Here is a 15,930-nt window from a genome sequence, read left to right as displayed (position 1 = left end):
CATATGAATCAACATCAGGACATAGTGTTTAATTTTTCTTTAATTTACTGAGACAATATGGTGTTAATAACATTTATTTAGTGAGTGTTTTTTTAAAAAAAATCCATATCAAAAATAAATTCCTGTGATTGAAAGATTTTAATCAGCTTAGAATTTTTATCTAACAAATTAAACAGTAAAAATGCTAAAAAAAAGTTTTATTTTTGCTTCTTCAACTGCTGTTCAAGTCTCTCACCAACTGCAAATTTTCTGTTTAATTGCAATGTTTTTGTATGTTTGTGGTGCACTCTGGTGACAACTGCAATCCCCACAATGCAACTCTGTTGTCAAGATGAGCTGAAATGCACTAAATTTGTACTTAGCCACTGAAATATTTTGACCAATCTTGAATTTTTGCCCCATGGACAATGCTCAACAGATACAGTCCATGCTTATGACTGTATCAGTTTAGTCCACAACTAAATATAAAATAAACACATCAATTTTCATAACTTGTAGTAAACTTTTATTTTGGTGGAAAGGAAACATTTACAATGTTCAATTTTATTGAACTTACCCAAAAGTTGCATTTGCACTTTAAGTATAACATTATTCCAAAAATCACACTTAGATATCTTTTACACAACTCATGAAATTAAATTTCTCTGATTCAGCTTCAAATCCTTTCTTTAAAACTCAAAAAACAGTAGAAATTAATTTTGCAAGTCTTCTACTTCAGAGCACAAGATCATTTTTAATTACTTTAGTTAAACCACAAGATTAGGAAAGAATATCTTGAACTTTAATGGAAGAGTAAAGCAGGTAAAGATAAAGTAAAAAAAAACGTGTCTAACTTCCAACAGTGCAGAACAATTAATTCATAATCGCCAAAACAGGAACCACTGAAATTGACTACTTGTTGGAACCAGTGAATCTGGAATTGGATTAGGTGTGGCATACTCAAATTTAAGTGAACTTAACCCAGAAACATGGCCCTTGCAATGTTAGAATCTAATTTAGAAAAATAACTGAGATAAACTATTACACCAAGGTTAAGATATTCAAGGCATCTAGGAGCCAGCTTATACATTTAGTCACAATAAAAATCATCATATAGGTCAACCACACCTAGTGAGCAACTCAATTTTGGATTCTACCACAAATTTAACCCTAGATACTGAATGCCAGTACAATGGGTGCTGCTGTGCACCTTTTACAACACTAAAGATGTGTAGCCATGCATTTGCAAGGGACCAGCCTTGCAACTAGTTCACAGAACCAGCAATTCTACATCATTTGTTACTTTTATAAATGGTACCCTGTTGACTCTCAGTCTAGATAAAAAGACATTTATGGCTTTCAGTAATTTAAAGGTGATCTACTTTGAGCAGAGTTCTCTGAAAGCACAGCCTTGATGATCCAGTGATTCAACTAAAATTTGGGAGTTGTGCAAAAATATTGGAAGCACTAAAGGTTTCTAATTTGATACCTGGCAAAGAGTGACCCTTTTCAATAGACATTTAACCCATTTGGTATTCAAGGAGGTAAATAGCCTGTCTTCAAGGATCTTGACAGCAACATAAATGGTTCAAATGACAAATTGGCCACACAAAATAAATACACAAAAAAATTAAAAACCCTGAGCATTTTGGGATTTTACTCTCCCATATTTTACTTCACATTAAATATTCCAGCAGAAGGAGAAATTATCTTGAGATGTGTCTGAAAAATTACAAACTTAACTCCTGAACTGATACGGTTGATAAAATATGGAGTGGTTACAAGAGAAAATAAATGCCCAGAATGTAACAACATATATTGGGGCTCTCCCCAAGCTTTATGCTAGTGGCCAAAACTATACCTGCTAGTTCAACCGTAACCACTAATCCTTTTTCATTAATTTGCCAATTTTCTTCCCTTTTTCCTGAAAGAACCGATTGCTCAAGGCACCATTTCGCACAGTCAAGCCCACAAAGCCAAGAGCTTGTAAGGTACTTGACCATGGAGTCGAGCGTGCTCCTGCATAACTTAGTACTCAGCCAGGTCTTGCCACTTGGCACAACAGGGGGCAAGCATTCAGGTTTTTGCCTTTGATGCTCAATACTGAATTATTGCACATTTCTAATGGTCCAAACTTTGGTTTCAGATTTTAGTCACCTGAATTTTATTGAAACCAAAAGCAGAAATCCAGAACTAAGGCAAAAATCTGAATCTTAAACTTCAGGAGGTTCAAATCCCTGGCCCATACTGCCAGAAATTCTTCTGTGTCATTTCAGGAAAGCACTGTACAAAATGATGAAACGTGATGCTTGATTATTCTCTTTGAAATTCAAACCAATAATCAGGACTGAATGGGTGCAATAGCCATGAGGTACTGTCATTCCAACCGCCTTGCAGATCAATATTTTCTCAAGAACCCAGATATTATTGTAAAATAAAAATGCAGAATCATCCAGTAAATGTGTAAAACAGGATACATTTCATTACCTGTGAAAGGGAGTGGGGGGGGTGGGGAAGAAAAACTGTCTAGGGAAGCTTTCAAGATTAGTCTTCAGAACTATCCTGAAAAAGAAATCAAATCAAAAAGTTAGTTTTTTCAAAAAAATGCACAAGCCATAAACTTTTAATTTGCCCTAAGTTATACCTTCCTCCATCCCCAGTTCACTTTAAGGCAGTTCATATTGGTATAGGAAAACCAGTTACCATGAAACCAAACAGCTTGAATAGATCTGGACCAATGAGGCTGCAGAGAGCATCACTGTTGAGCCTGAACCTGCCCTCATCCAATGTCCACAAATTTATGTACAGCAGCCCTTACAATCAGCAGCAGGAACTTTTTTAAATCAGGGGCTCTGAAGCCAGCTGCAGTGTCCCATCCTGCTGAAGATTCCCCAAGTTAGCATAGACCAGAGACTAAATCTGAAATCTTCGAACTGCCTTATCCTGCTGCCAGAATTGTAGGTCCAAAAAGAAATATCTACTGCCCATCACTAGGATAAGGGATCTGAATTTAGCACTGTAAATACAGGGGGTTGACTCAAATGCAGGCTCAGAATTGGAGCTAACTGCCAATATAAAAATGGCTGCGTGTGATACTGTCCTATCTCCCATATCTCAGCCATGGAGCTGTGCACAAGCACTTTGTTTCACTGCACTGTGCAAAGCCCTAGTCCAAGATTATTTCATGGATCGAGTCCATCACTTCTCGCCTAGCTGTAGTTGCATTCAAACCATTGACCCGATTATAGAATTTTATTGCCTGTTTTGTATTGATGTATACACAAAGCCATTTTGCATCACAAATGCAGTACTGAAAACTGATCTGCATTGGGAGGGACTTGTGCAGTTTTTAAAAAAAGTTAACATAGAAACAAAGTGAACAAATTCATTAGGCAGGATTTTCTTGTTTAGAAATCAAGCTCAGCCACACAGAGAATTCAGATTGCTCACACACATAGCTGGTAATTAGGAGGTAGCACCTCTGCCAACACAGAACAAAATATGGAGAAATATCCAGCACTGCTTCTAGACCATCAGATAGCTTGTATGCAAGTGACATTTTAGTAGCATCAAATTATGCAACAATTAAGTCCCTATTATATCTAACTTTCCTGAAGTTATGCAATATTTGGCTTTTCAACACTAAAAAGGGAAAGAAAAATCTAGCAGTCAGTGTATTAAGGTAGCAATTCTTGTTCCCTGAAATAAGGCTTTTCTGAGAACGTATGAGACAGAACAAAACTGCAATTGTAAAACTGGACAAAACATGTGGCTGACTAATTAGAGTACAAAGACCTGGTTTAATCGTAACAAGAGAAAAGTTATAAATTCAGCTGTATAAATCCTTTAGAACAAACAGAAGTTTTGAATACAAAATTTCTAAAGTAGCATTTTAGAGAAAGGTTTCTCAGAAACCGATTTAACCCTTTCAGTACTGATTTATGCAGCTGATCAAATTTCTGGCATACAGGGTCGACAATCTAATGTCCCACAAATAATTGAATGCTGAATGTTTTAAACATGACAAGAAAACACAGAATAGAGATTGATTTTACTTGCAGCATTCTCAGAACTCCAAAAGATTAAACACAGTATTTTGAGGCAAGAAAAGCTACTGCAGTCTTGAAAGGGTTAAACCGCATACTATATTTACCTTTTAGAAAAAGGAATTACCTTTTGGGCAGGTTGGTTGCTATCTTTCATGAAATATAAAATTGGAAATAAAAAAAAAAATCTCATCTCCTCAATATACATCCTCCTTCAATGGAAGTCATAATTTGTCCAGTTATAATAAAACATTTTCTTCATTTATTCTGATCATCTTAATATTCTTCAAAGTTTGAAATGTTGCCCAAAGCGCCTCAGCATCTGTTCATATTCAATCTTCAAAAGTCCCCAAATTCTGTCTGTAATTGAGATACATCAAATTCCATTTTTTCTTCAGTGCCTAGTTACCATCACTTCCTCGATTTAACATAACGATGCAGCAATGCTGCTGTAAACAGTAGACAGCGTTCAACTTAGTTTATTCTAGATAAGTATCTTTGCCCCAGAGTAAAATTTATTCTCGACTGATCGTGCAACTACAGCTGAAGAAGACACTGCTGAAGGTAAAAAAAAAGTCAGCCAGTCATCGTTATGCTGGCGCTAGGGCATTTGAAGTGTTGCCTGCAAGAAAAAGAAGAGTTTTCAATACAAATACAAGTAAATCTTAAATTTAAACTTTATACATTCTAATTGGTCAGAACTGAGTAGCCTGCACACATTAAGCCTTGTTCATCCATCATTCCACTCTCACTGACCGGCACTGGCTTCCTGTCCTCCAGCACTTTAAAGCTAAAAGCCATTTCCTGGTCTTAAAATGAGTTTATGGCCTTGCTCATCCTATCTCTGCAACCTCTTCCAGAATTGCATCCTTCGCTTCTCTGACTCTGGTCTTAAGTGCATTCCCTATTCCCTGCATTGAGATTCAACTGCGTGGTCCTATAGTCTAGAACCTGCTGTTTAAATTCCTACACAGCACCACTTTTTTCTCCACTTTTATAAATACCAAGTTTCGGTCACCCATCCAAACTCTCTCACTATGGTTCAATGGGTTTGTTGTTTTATTCATTTTATCTCTTTTCCATCTCTTTATGGAAAGCATCTTGGCAAATTTCCCATGATAAAGGCACTATAAATGCAAGATACATTGTCATTTTTTGCTGTTACACATTGAATAAATCTATCAACGTCCATGAATTGCAAACGAAAACACACGGTAATAAAAATTCACTATTAGCATTTCAAAACCATATTTAAAATATATTGCACTGGTAAAGTATAACAATTGTACATTGAACAAAATAGAATATTAAATAATTTAGAAAACTTTCATGAAAATTAAATATTACGGATGTTGAAATCTGAAACAAGAGTAGAAAATACTGGAAAAACTCAGCAGGTCTGGCACCATCTGTGGAGAGAAAAACAGAGTTAACGTTTCGAATCCATATGACTTCTTCAGAGCTGAAGGGAGATAGAAATATGATGGGTTTTGTACTATTGAATGGGGGATGGAGCAGAAAGAGCAAAATAGAACTTCAGGGATAGGTTGGAGGTCAGGAGAGATTAAATGACAAAGATGTCATGGACACAAGACAAAGGGAGTGGTAACAATAGTATTAAAGAATAAAGCAGGTGTTGAAAGTGGCATAAAGGTCAGCCCTGTCTGAAAACAAGGTAGTAGAAGGTGTTAATAGCAGAACAAGGGGCAGTGCTTTCTGAAAGCAAAACATGAGAACAAGACACAGACTGGCACTTGGAGTGGGGCGGGGTTAAAATAAAAAGTCAAAATGAAGGACAGAGTTCATGGACTGAAGTAGTTGAACTCAATGCCAAGTCCATAAGGTTGTAAAGTGCCTAATCAGAAGATGAGGTGCTGTTCCTTCGGTTTGCATTAGATTTCACTAAAACACTGTGGCAGGCTGGGGAAAGAAACATCAGCATGAGAGCAAGATGGTGAATTAAAATGAGAAGCAACAGGAAGATTGGTGTCATGCTTGTGGAACTAAACAAAGCGGTTGCCCAGTCTGCGTTTAGTCTCCCCATGTAGATGGGGTGGCATTGTGAGTAGTGAATGCAGTAGACTAAATTGAAAGAAGTGCAAATGAATCACTGCTTCATCTGGAAGGAGTGTTTGGGGCCTTGGACAGTGAGAAGGGAGGAGGTAAAGGGGCAGCTGTTACATTTTGTGATTGCATGGGAAGGTGCAATGGGAGTGGCATGAGGTGTTGGGGGTGATAAAGGAGTGGACCAGGGTCCCTTTCATATGGAAAGCATAACATAATGTTAGTTCTACATTAAAAATAGCTTAGAATAAGACCAAGCAGCTTTTCAACCTCCTGGCAAGAACGTGATCAGCACAGTTCCCGAAATAATGGTAAGGCAGGAAGCAGTATAGATACAAAGACTTTTCTACTGTTGATACTGACTTTACTTAGAGAATGAAAAAATGGAGAGAATTCATTAAACTACTAATGCACAAATAAAAGGAAAAAAACTTTAGAAGCACCATAACACATCAGGTGATTAAGACTAAAGATTTATAATAAATAGCTTTTAATACAAATTCTGCAGCCAGATACAAGGCCATCTGGAATTATGAATCTAAATTTTAATAAGGTGCAAATGGATGCCACAGAGAATAGGCAATGGCCATCCAAATCCAACCAAGCTGCTGGAATGAAAATCTCCTCTGCTGGATGTGAAAGAAAAATTGCAGTCTCAATCCAGAATAAAACCATCTCTAATTTAGTGCTAATTGACAATGTTATTCAGATACCACAGATTATTAGAAATACACTGTGGATAGGTGGCTTTGATAGGTCAAAGATATTCTCCTGCTTAAAACTGTTACCATGGAGGCATTACTCTGCTATTTGCTCTTCTGTATCTGACTAGGTATATTCAATGCTGTGTTGGGTGCCTTAAGTGTATTGCAAACTTGGGCAGTTTTATTCTCTGTGAATTGCATGTCCCTTTATTTTTATGGTCTCATGAGCAGCTTGAAGAAAATATAAGCCTAACATTTTTAATATTATGACAATGGTCTTTAAATGGATTTAAAATTTTACTTTTTTCAATATGAAAATGATGTAGCAGAAAACAAACACAACAAATGAATGCAAAAAGAGAAAAATAAAAAGATGATACGAGACCTCAGGGTGTACCTGAAGCTGGAGCAGGGAGCTCCTGTTTCTCAGGCTCTGCAGGTAGATTCGGCACAACTTCCTCTTTCATTTCTGTAGCCATAAATTCATGGACTGCCTTTTCTATCTGTGGTTTGAATATGTGATACAGTTTTGGATCCACGACCTGAGAAATAATTCTGTCCACGCCCGATTCCAACATGCCTGATCTTGGGTGCATAAATAATAATAAAATTATTTAGTGCCCTTATAGGGTAAGCTTTTCTGTAACATCAATTGCTTAGACCAGAACTATATTCATTTTCCATATTGCATTAAAGAGACTACAAGGATAACTTATATGCATCCAATGAAAGAGCCTAACATTGTCATCTCGTTGTAAAATAAAATTGAGACCAATAGTTGCAAAAATGTTCCTGTAAATATGGCTATAAAGAGAAACCATAGAAATAATTGTTGCAATAATGTCATTAAGCAAACAGTAGACACTTTTGTAAACTAAAAGCACCCTTATTTTTAAACTAGTTTATGCTTATTTATTACTATTGCAAAAGGTTTGCTAGCATCAAAAATGCTATATAAATGCTAGATGTGAATCTTATATCAGAAATGAAATCTCAGAGTATTTGCGCAACACAATGTCTAAAGTTTAAATTAGTGACTGAGATAGTTTGTACTTATTCCTCTATTTTGAATGCCATATCAAACAAAGAAAAACAAATCATTACTTCTAGGGACAGAAGTTGTGTGGTTGAAACAAAAAACATTACAGGTAACAGGAAGGAAAATGTCAGTTTGGCAAACTATTTCTTTGTGAGCTGTTTAATTAGATGACAAGTGTTCAAGTAATGAAAGGTTACAAAAGGCCTAAAGAGAAAGATTATAAAATTATAAGGCCATAATCAGCCCACTGAGTCTGCTCCGCCATTCAATGAGATCATGTCTGATCTGATCATCCTCAACTCCAATTTCCTGCATTTTCCCCACAACCCTGGATTGATTACCATACTGATTAAAAATCTGTCTATCTCAGCCTTGAATATACATAATGCTTCCTTCCATATTTGTATCGGAGAGAAGATGCTCAGTGAAAATATCGAGTTTGTTACTGAAGTCACAATACCTTTTATATATTACTTTAGATGTACTATTTCCTTGGAAGACTGGTATGCTCTTATTAAGATAATTAGCGAGTTCAAATACATGAACAGTGATTGCAATATAGGCAGCCTAACAAATCCACACACACTTCTAATCCATGGGCAGGATTTTCAGCTCGGTGAGCAGGGGCGGGGCCCGCTTGCCGAGGTGTAAAATGACACGGGTGACATTTGGATTTTCAGTTCAGCGTGCACACAGCCGAGTCGGCTGTGCGCCCGAACTGTTAAAGGCCTATTAAGACCATTTAAATATCAGTTAAAATAATAAACTGAACTGCCCGTCCAATCTTAAGGTTGCCGGGTAGGCGAAGAGCCCAGGTGGTCTTCGCATTTTTCATGAAACCTCATCCACGGGTGGGATGAGGTTTCATGAAGGGTTTATAAATTAAATACATTTTTTCATTAATGTTCCTTGACATGTCCCAGCTCATATGACACTGTCACATGAGGGGACGTCTTAAAATATTTTCCTTCCTTTATTTAAATTTTTAAACCTTAAACTAATCTCCCTGAGGCACCTCTGTCCCCCATATGTAACAGCAGCAATATTTTGTGAAAAATGGTCAAAACGCTCAGTGAAATTTTCAAGGAGAAAAAAGTCACAAACGACGTGCTGTTTTGAAAGGGATGAGGAATTAATTATTTTTCAAACACAATTACAAAATTAGGGTTTACAACTTAACATTTATTAAACCATTAGAGCAATGTTATTTTCTTGGTACTCAGTGCAAAGTACTACCCTCCTTTATTTCATCTAGCCGAAACTATTGTTGTTGAAATCTTCAGAGAAATTTAACACTGGATGGCATTCTACTCATGTAGCTTGCTTCCTATATTCAAAAATATTTCTATGAACCTTTTTACTTCCCTTAGCTGTAAAACTGATTAAACATGTAACTCTGCAATCTTAAAAAGGGAGAAAATTTCCATAGAAATTAGTTCATAAACAACCTAGATGCCAATGTCTGAAGCAAATTGCTCCTAGCTTAAGACTCACAACCAAGCAATAAGTACCAGTAAACCTCCAATGACTGTAATCTTAGACATCAAAAGACAAATATTAAAATGCATTCACATATTTGGTTTTTAATTCTAAAAGTTCTAGGTTTGTATGCTCTAGCAGTGATAAAAAGGTTAGTTTTAGCTCAGTATAACCAGAGAAAATTGCTTCTCTGCATCTAACTTATCAAATCATTTTAACATTTTAAATACACCATCAGATTACCCCTCCAGCTTCGACAGTCAAGGGAATACAAGTATTTATATAACACCATTAATAAAACATCTTGAGGCACTTCACAGAGGTATCATAAAACAAAACATGGCACTCAACCACATAAGGGGATATTAAGGCAGATGACTAAAGCCTACTGCTTTGACCAAACTTTTGAAAAGTGACTTGAAGGAGGGGAGCGAGGTAAAGAGGCAGAGTGGTTTAGAGAGGGAATTCCAGTGGTCTGGAACTAGACAACTGAAGGCATGGCTACCAACAGTACAGCAATTAAAATTGGGGATGCTCAAAAAGCTGGGATTAGAAGAGCTCAGAGGGAGGTTACAGAGACAGGGAGGGGGCAAGGCCCTGGAGGGTTCTGAAAACAAGGATGCAAATTTTAAAGTTAAAACATTGTTTTACCAGGAGCCAGTGTAGGCCAGCAAGCACAGGGGTGATGGGTGAATGGTATTTGGTATGAGTTAGGACATGGACAGAGTTTTGGATTACCTCAGGTTTACAGAGAGAAGGCTGTGGTATTTAAGTCAAGAATGTGTTAAAATAGTCAAGGGATTTAAGATGACAGTCTGCAGTAAAGAAAAGTCGCCAGGTGTTACCTTTGCATTCCATGATGATCCTGGAATAATATGTTAGGTTCGCAGACCGAGTGGGACCTGATAATACTTTATGTGGTCCAGCCAGATCTGATGGTGAATGGCTAAGCCAGTTGTCCTCTACATACTTTGAACTCTACATCTCTTGGATTTAAGGCTGCAGAGATGATGGCCATATTGGGGCAATAGCCAGAGTGAGAGGGAGCAATTGTTTTAATGAGGACTAGTGCATTGAAGGTAGAGGCAAGCTTGTGGTTTAGCAGATCGGTAGCTGCAGAAATGTCATTGTGAATGGAAGACCAAAGGTTAGACAGTTGGGATTTTGAGAGTGTAGTTTTAAGTGAATTGGGGGAAGAATTTATTTTCAGTGGCTGAAGCAGGTTTGGGCAGTGGGGGGAGGGATATGAATGGAAAGCGATACAACAAATTAATCTGAGATGGCCTTAGCTGCGATTGATGCTAAGGCAGTAGCAAGGCCACGTGAGGTGGCAAGGTCAAAGGGATGGCTGTGATTTAGAGAATAGGGGTTGGAGAGTTTACATGGAAGAAAAGATTAAGGGAGAATAGGGGGACAGTGAGCTCTGAGGAGAGAGAATATAATGAATTGAAATGGAGATTAAAAATCACCAAGGGTGAGAGGTCGTTCACTGCAGAGACTGAGGGAGGAAAGAAGTGTGAAGTTAGTTTGTTGAGAAAATTAGTATGGTACTTAGGTGGGCGGTAGAGAATCATGACTTTAAATAAGTAGTGAGAAGGGTGGAATTAGGTGAGATGCTCAAAGGAGGAGAAAGTGTCAGAGGATTAAAGGAACAGGTCAAGATGAGATTTAGTTAGAAGAGCCAAACCACCAACAGTCTGGGCAAAAGAAGTGATGAAAACTATAGCCAGATGGGGAAGGTGCCATCATGTCTCAACCATGACATTGATGCAATCATCCACAATAAGCTCATAGATTGTAAGGTCTTTGCTTGTGAGTGAATGGACAGTCTGAGGAACAAGTGTAGAACAGCAGTGAGCGGCGAACCACTAACGGAGTGTGCAGGGTCAGCAATGGGGAGGGCAAGTTGGGCACTGTAGTAATTATGGTTTTATTTATTGTGTAATGTACCTTTCAGAATAATAATGATGGAAGATCATATGATCTGTAGTAACCAATAAGAGAGTAACTCAGTTTACCCTAAGAATCAATGTAGAGATAGAGTTGGAGTTGAAAGTACACACGTAGTTACTGCTGAGTATATTGTAAATAAACTTAAAGTGTCTGCAGATCAACTCTATCATTAATAGTACAACTTGGCCATCCGATAACAGACAGGGAGAAGATTGACAAGATTGGGCCCTAGCCAGTGCACTGGGCGAGAAGGTCAGTCAGAGACCTGTTGGGGCTGCTGGTTGTAAAGGGGCAGCGGCAAGTGTCTCATTGTGCTCTTTGGGGGACGCCGAGAGGCACAGAAGGAAGTTTATTTAAAAAGGAGTCAAGCCTGGGACAGTGGCAAAAGAGTAGGAAGGTCGAGAGTACTGAAGGGTGGGGGTGATTTGGGAAGGCAGAGTATGCCAGGGGAGAGAAATGAAAAAAAGAGGCATAATGATTGGACAGAAGGGTATTGGAGGGGAAGAGAGAAAAATAAAAAGTAAAACTTGCCACGTTTATGCAATCTGTCCTTATAATTAACTCGCTAAGCCCCAGTATCTTTCTGCAGAGTCTACATTGCACAGCCACCAAGACAAATGGGCAAAGCTCTTCAGAAGGATCTAAAACTGAACAGTAATCTAGATAGAGTCTGACCAGGTTTAAAAAACAATTCACTATCAGTAAAAGTGATTAAAAAAAGCTGTCAGATTGTGGTAAAACAACAAATAATTTGGGCCATAAAGCCAAGAGCAAAGCTGCATTTCCAAACTTGATGGAGGCACAAATCAGCTAGCAAGTAGCCAGACAAAGGGAAACCCTGGAAGCTGTAAAACGATTTAAATAAAATAGTGTACTCACTTACAGACCCTCTGTCGAAGTTCATTACGCAGCTGATTTTTGTTAAGGCTTGGATTCCACTCATGGTTAGCCAAATGATTGGACACAAAATTATCAACTCTCTGCCTGAGATTCTGATAGGCTGGCTGCACAGGTTAATAGAAATGGATTAAAACAAAGCAAATAAATATTAACATTTTAACAGTAATATACAATACCTTTTCGACACTGAACACAATCAAAATCCCATTCATATTTGCTTCATGCAAATTGCACCTCCTTAGAGCAGCACATTGGTTTATTACACAAGGGTTCCAATTCACTTACTCACAATCCATGCTTCCCTCTTGGAGCTGGGTTACAAAGTCTTAAAAAAGAGGCAAGCCTTCTTACATAGCACCTCAGAGGCAATCATGAAGTAGAAGATGGCCAAAAGCAAGTAACCTGGGCATTCTTCTTAACCACACAGGAACACACAGTGCAGAACGTTGAAAACAAAAAAAAAATGCTCCAGAACAGCCGCCTATAATCATCCTAACCGAGAAAAAAAATTGCATCATAAGCTCACCCCAAAGCTTCCTGTTCAAGACCATCATATCTACATTTCCGAATATACATACAGACTTGCAGTTATAATTTTCAGATATTCAAGGATAAATGCAATATTCAGCATAAACTGGAGGTTGGATATCAACCTTTTTATTATTCACAAAGTCTTACTTATTGAAGTACAACACTATTACAAGTGCACTTCTTTTAATGGCTGAACAAGCCAATTCTGGAAAGTCAAAGTCTGCCACAAGTGCCACACATGAAGTTGTCCCCTACCGGTGATGCAGGATGACGTCTGCTAGTGCCTTGTATGCAGGGCTGGCATCTACTTTGAAGCTTACAGAAATATAAATACCACATAATGCCACATTAAATAATGTGGCTACAAGAGCAAGTCAGATGCTAGGAATTCTGCAGTGAGTAACTCACCACCTCACTCCCCCAAAACCTGTCCACCATTTACAAGTCACAAGTTGGGAGTGTGATGGGCTACTCTCCACTGTCTGGATGAGTGTAGCTCCAACAACACTCAAGAAGCTTGGCACTAGCCAGGACAAAACAGCCTGCTTTGTTTGCCACCCTATCCACCACCCTCAACATTCACTCCCTCCATCACCAACACAGTAGCAGCAGTGTGTACCATCTACGAGATGCACTGCAGCAACTCACCAAAGCTTCTTTGACAGCATCTTCCAAACCAGTGACCTCTACCACCAAGAAGGACAAGGTTAGCAGATGCATGAGGACACTACCACCTGCAAATTCCTCTCCAAGCCACGCAACATTCTGACTTGGTACTGTATCACCAGTCACTGTCGCTCGGTCAAAATCCTGAAACTCCCTTCCTAACTGCACCACATGGACTGCAGCAGTTCAAGGCGGTGGCTCACTAGCACCTTCTCAAGAGCAATTAAGGATGGGAAATAAATGCTGGCCTAGCCAGCGATGTCCATATTCAGTGAAAGAATTAAAAAAAAGCTTCTGAATCCACATGACTTTGTGGTTGTGAATTCCTGCCCACAGCTGGTGTCACCATTTGCACTGATCATCAGCTGGAGTTTTCCCACTTGTCATGAATAATGTTGAGGGTTTTCATATCTCTTGATAGCATCCTTGAATCAGAGCTCTGGGCACTCTGCTGGTCTCTAACCAGGGTCTGCCTCCCCACATAGGATATCCTTAGGGATGTGGTCATCTTCCATCCTGCACACATGCCAAAGCCAGCGAAGCCTTCTTTGCTCGATCAACACTAGCATGCTTGGCACTTTTGACCTGAAAGGACTGTGTCATTGGTGAATTTGTCTGTCCATGTGATGGCAAGGATGTGTCATAGAAACCAGGGATGCAAGTTGTTGAGCTTTTGTTCTTGGTAGGTGCAAGTTGTCCAGGCTTCACTGGCATGCAGCAATGTGCTAAGATATAGACCTTATAGATAAGCATCTTGGTCCTGCAGGTCAGTTTGCTATTTCTCATGCCTGTTTTGGTAGTCAGCCAAAGTTGGTGGCTGCCTCTTTGAGGCGAGAGCCGAGATCTTTGTCAAGGCACACGTTTCTGCCACTGTATATCTAAGGTAGTGACTGCTCCCAGTGGTGCGTTGTTGAGTCTGACCATAGGCAGTGACGTAATACCCTGTTCCATAACTACAGTTTTCTTGACACTGATGGCGAGGGAGAACATGGCACTAGACACAGGACAGATGATCCATGTGTCTTTGGAGCTGGTCTTTTGTCTGGGCAACTACTAGTGTAGTAACATTAGCATATAAAAGTTCTCTAATCAGGACATGCCACATTTTGTCTTGGCTTTCAGTCTTGATAAGTTGAAGAGTTTTACATCATGTGTGGAGGGACACTCATTCCATGTCAGCAGGGAACACATAGGTCAGTCGGACGCAGTAAAAGATACCAAACAGAGTAGGAGCGAAGGCACAGTACTTGTTCAACCCATTCTCGATCTCAAACCCATCAGATGTGGAGCCGTCAAACTGAATGGTGCCGTGTATGTTACGGAAAGACCATATGAAACTGAGAAGCTTGGGAGGACAACTGATTCTCTCTATTATCTGGTAGAGGCCTATCCTGCTCACTGTATCAAATGCTCACCGAAATCCATAAAATTAAGGCAGAGTGTCATTTGCTGCTGTCTGTACTTCTTTGAACCCATCCCCCCCTCCCGAGATAGTCTGACTAGGTGGAAACTACAAAATGGTGTGTATATACTGGGCTGACATCTAGCATGTTACTCATGTTCAGATGGAGTGACCACTTACTCAGTGGTTATATTCCTACTATTTTTTCAGTGGTTGTGGTTGGACTCCTAGCCTAATCAGATTGGGTTCAGGCCTCACTTCAGATTTTCCAAATGAGCAGTGCAGCTCTGAAAACTGGGTTGGTGCCCAGCAGGGATATTGTGGCTGCTGAGTGTAGGTGGCAGACCACAGCATAAATGATAGGGTGGGGCTGGGTTCGAGTCTTGACTGTAGCCTAACCATGAGATACTCCAAAGATAAAAACTGTGAAGGGGGCACCAGGAAACCATCTCAGCTACTTCCCTTGTAAGTGGTTCAAGATTCCCATGAGAGGCTGGTTGCGACCAATTTTAAATTAACTCCATTTAAACTGAGGTCAGACTAGATTCCTGGAATTGATGACTGCATAACAGATCACATACTATTTTGCAAATATAAAACAGGATCCCAGGCAGGAGTTTTCTTCTTGTAAATGCACTCTTCATCATCTAGTAACCTTTATGAATGTTTGACACAGCCCAGGCAATGAACTCAACTGGAGGTAAATACAGACAGAAGTGGGCTGCATCTGATAGATCTGCATGCTTGTGCAATGGCTCCAAAATCACTTTACAGTTATATATACACACATTGAGGCTGTCCCAAACAGTGAAATAAAACACTATAGGGTGAATACAACACAATAAATATCTTGTGCTGCTCGTTGCAACTTATTCGAACTGACACATCAGTCTATTGTCGAGATGTTGAATTTTTAGTGTTAACCAACCGAAATACTATCATTTCCCACTAACCAATATTCAATCCTGACCCCATAAAAAGTTAATATGCCCGGAACTTCAAATTAAAAGTTAGCTTTCACCTGCTTCAGCCATCTCCATGTTCAGTGATTCTCTTGGATTAAGAAAAAAAATTAAAACAATGTGGAAGCAAAGTAAAAGGAACAGCTGGCAGTAAATTTAAAGGTAGTATTTTAATCTCTAGGCTGACACCCATAAACCACTTCAG

At 39.0% G+C, this 15,930-nt stretch overlaps 1 protein-coding gene across 3 annotated transcripts in view; it reads right to left on the bottom strand.

Annotated features, from left to right (window-relative positions):
- Window positions 1–488: 488 nt before the first annotated feature.
- The window catches only part of bod1 (biorientation of chromosomes in cell division 1), a 42,675-nt gene continuing 27,233 nt past the window's right edge, over window positions 489–15,930 (bottom strand). Inside the window, exons 2-5 of one of the 3 annotated variants that reach the window (XR_005943760.1) lie at window positions 12,144–12,268; window positions 7,191–7,378; window positions 4,153–4,647; window positions 489–2,541 (exon numbers count right to left, since the gene is read on the bottom strand). Coding sequence is in view for 2 of the 3 variants with exons in the window: in XM_041193290.1 (XP_041049224.1) it covers window positions 4,616–4,647; window positions 7,191–7,378; window positions 12,144–12,268 (345 nt within the window). In the remaining variant the exon portion in view is untranslated. Of the gene's footprint in view, window positions 4,648–7,178; window positions 7,379–12,143; window positions 12,269–15,930 lie in introns of all 3 variants that reach the window. The other 2 variants (XM_041193291.1, XM_041193290.1) reach the window with 2 other exon arrangements.

Source organism: Carcharodon carcharias, chromosome 8 (genome assembly GCF_017639515.1).
Source record: "Carcharodon carcharias isolate sCarCar2 chromosome 8, sCarCar2.pri, whole genome shotgun sequence".
NCBI classification, from domain to species: domain Eukaryota; kingdom Metazoa; phylum Chordata; class Chondrichthyes; order Lamniformes; family Lamnidae; genus Carcharodon; species Carcharodon carcharias.
Note: the sequence above shows the minus strand (reverse complement) of the source record. Positions and strands in the feature narration are given on the sequence as shown.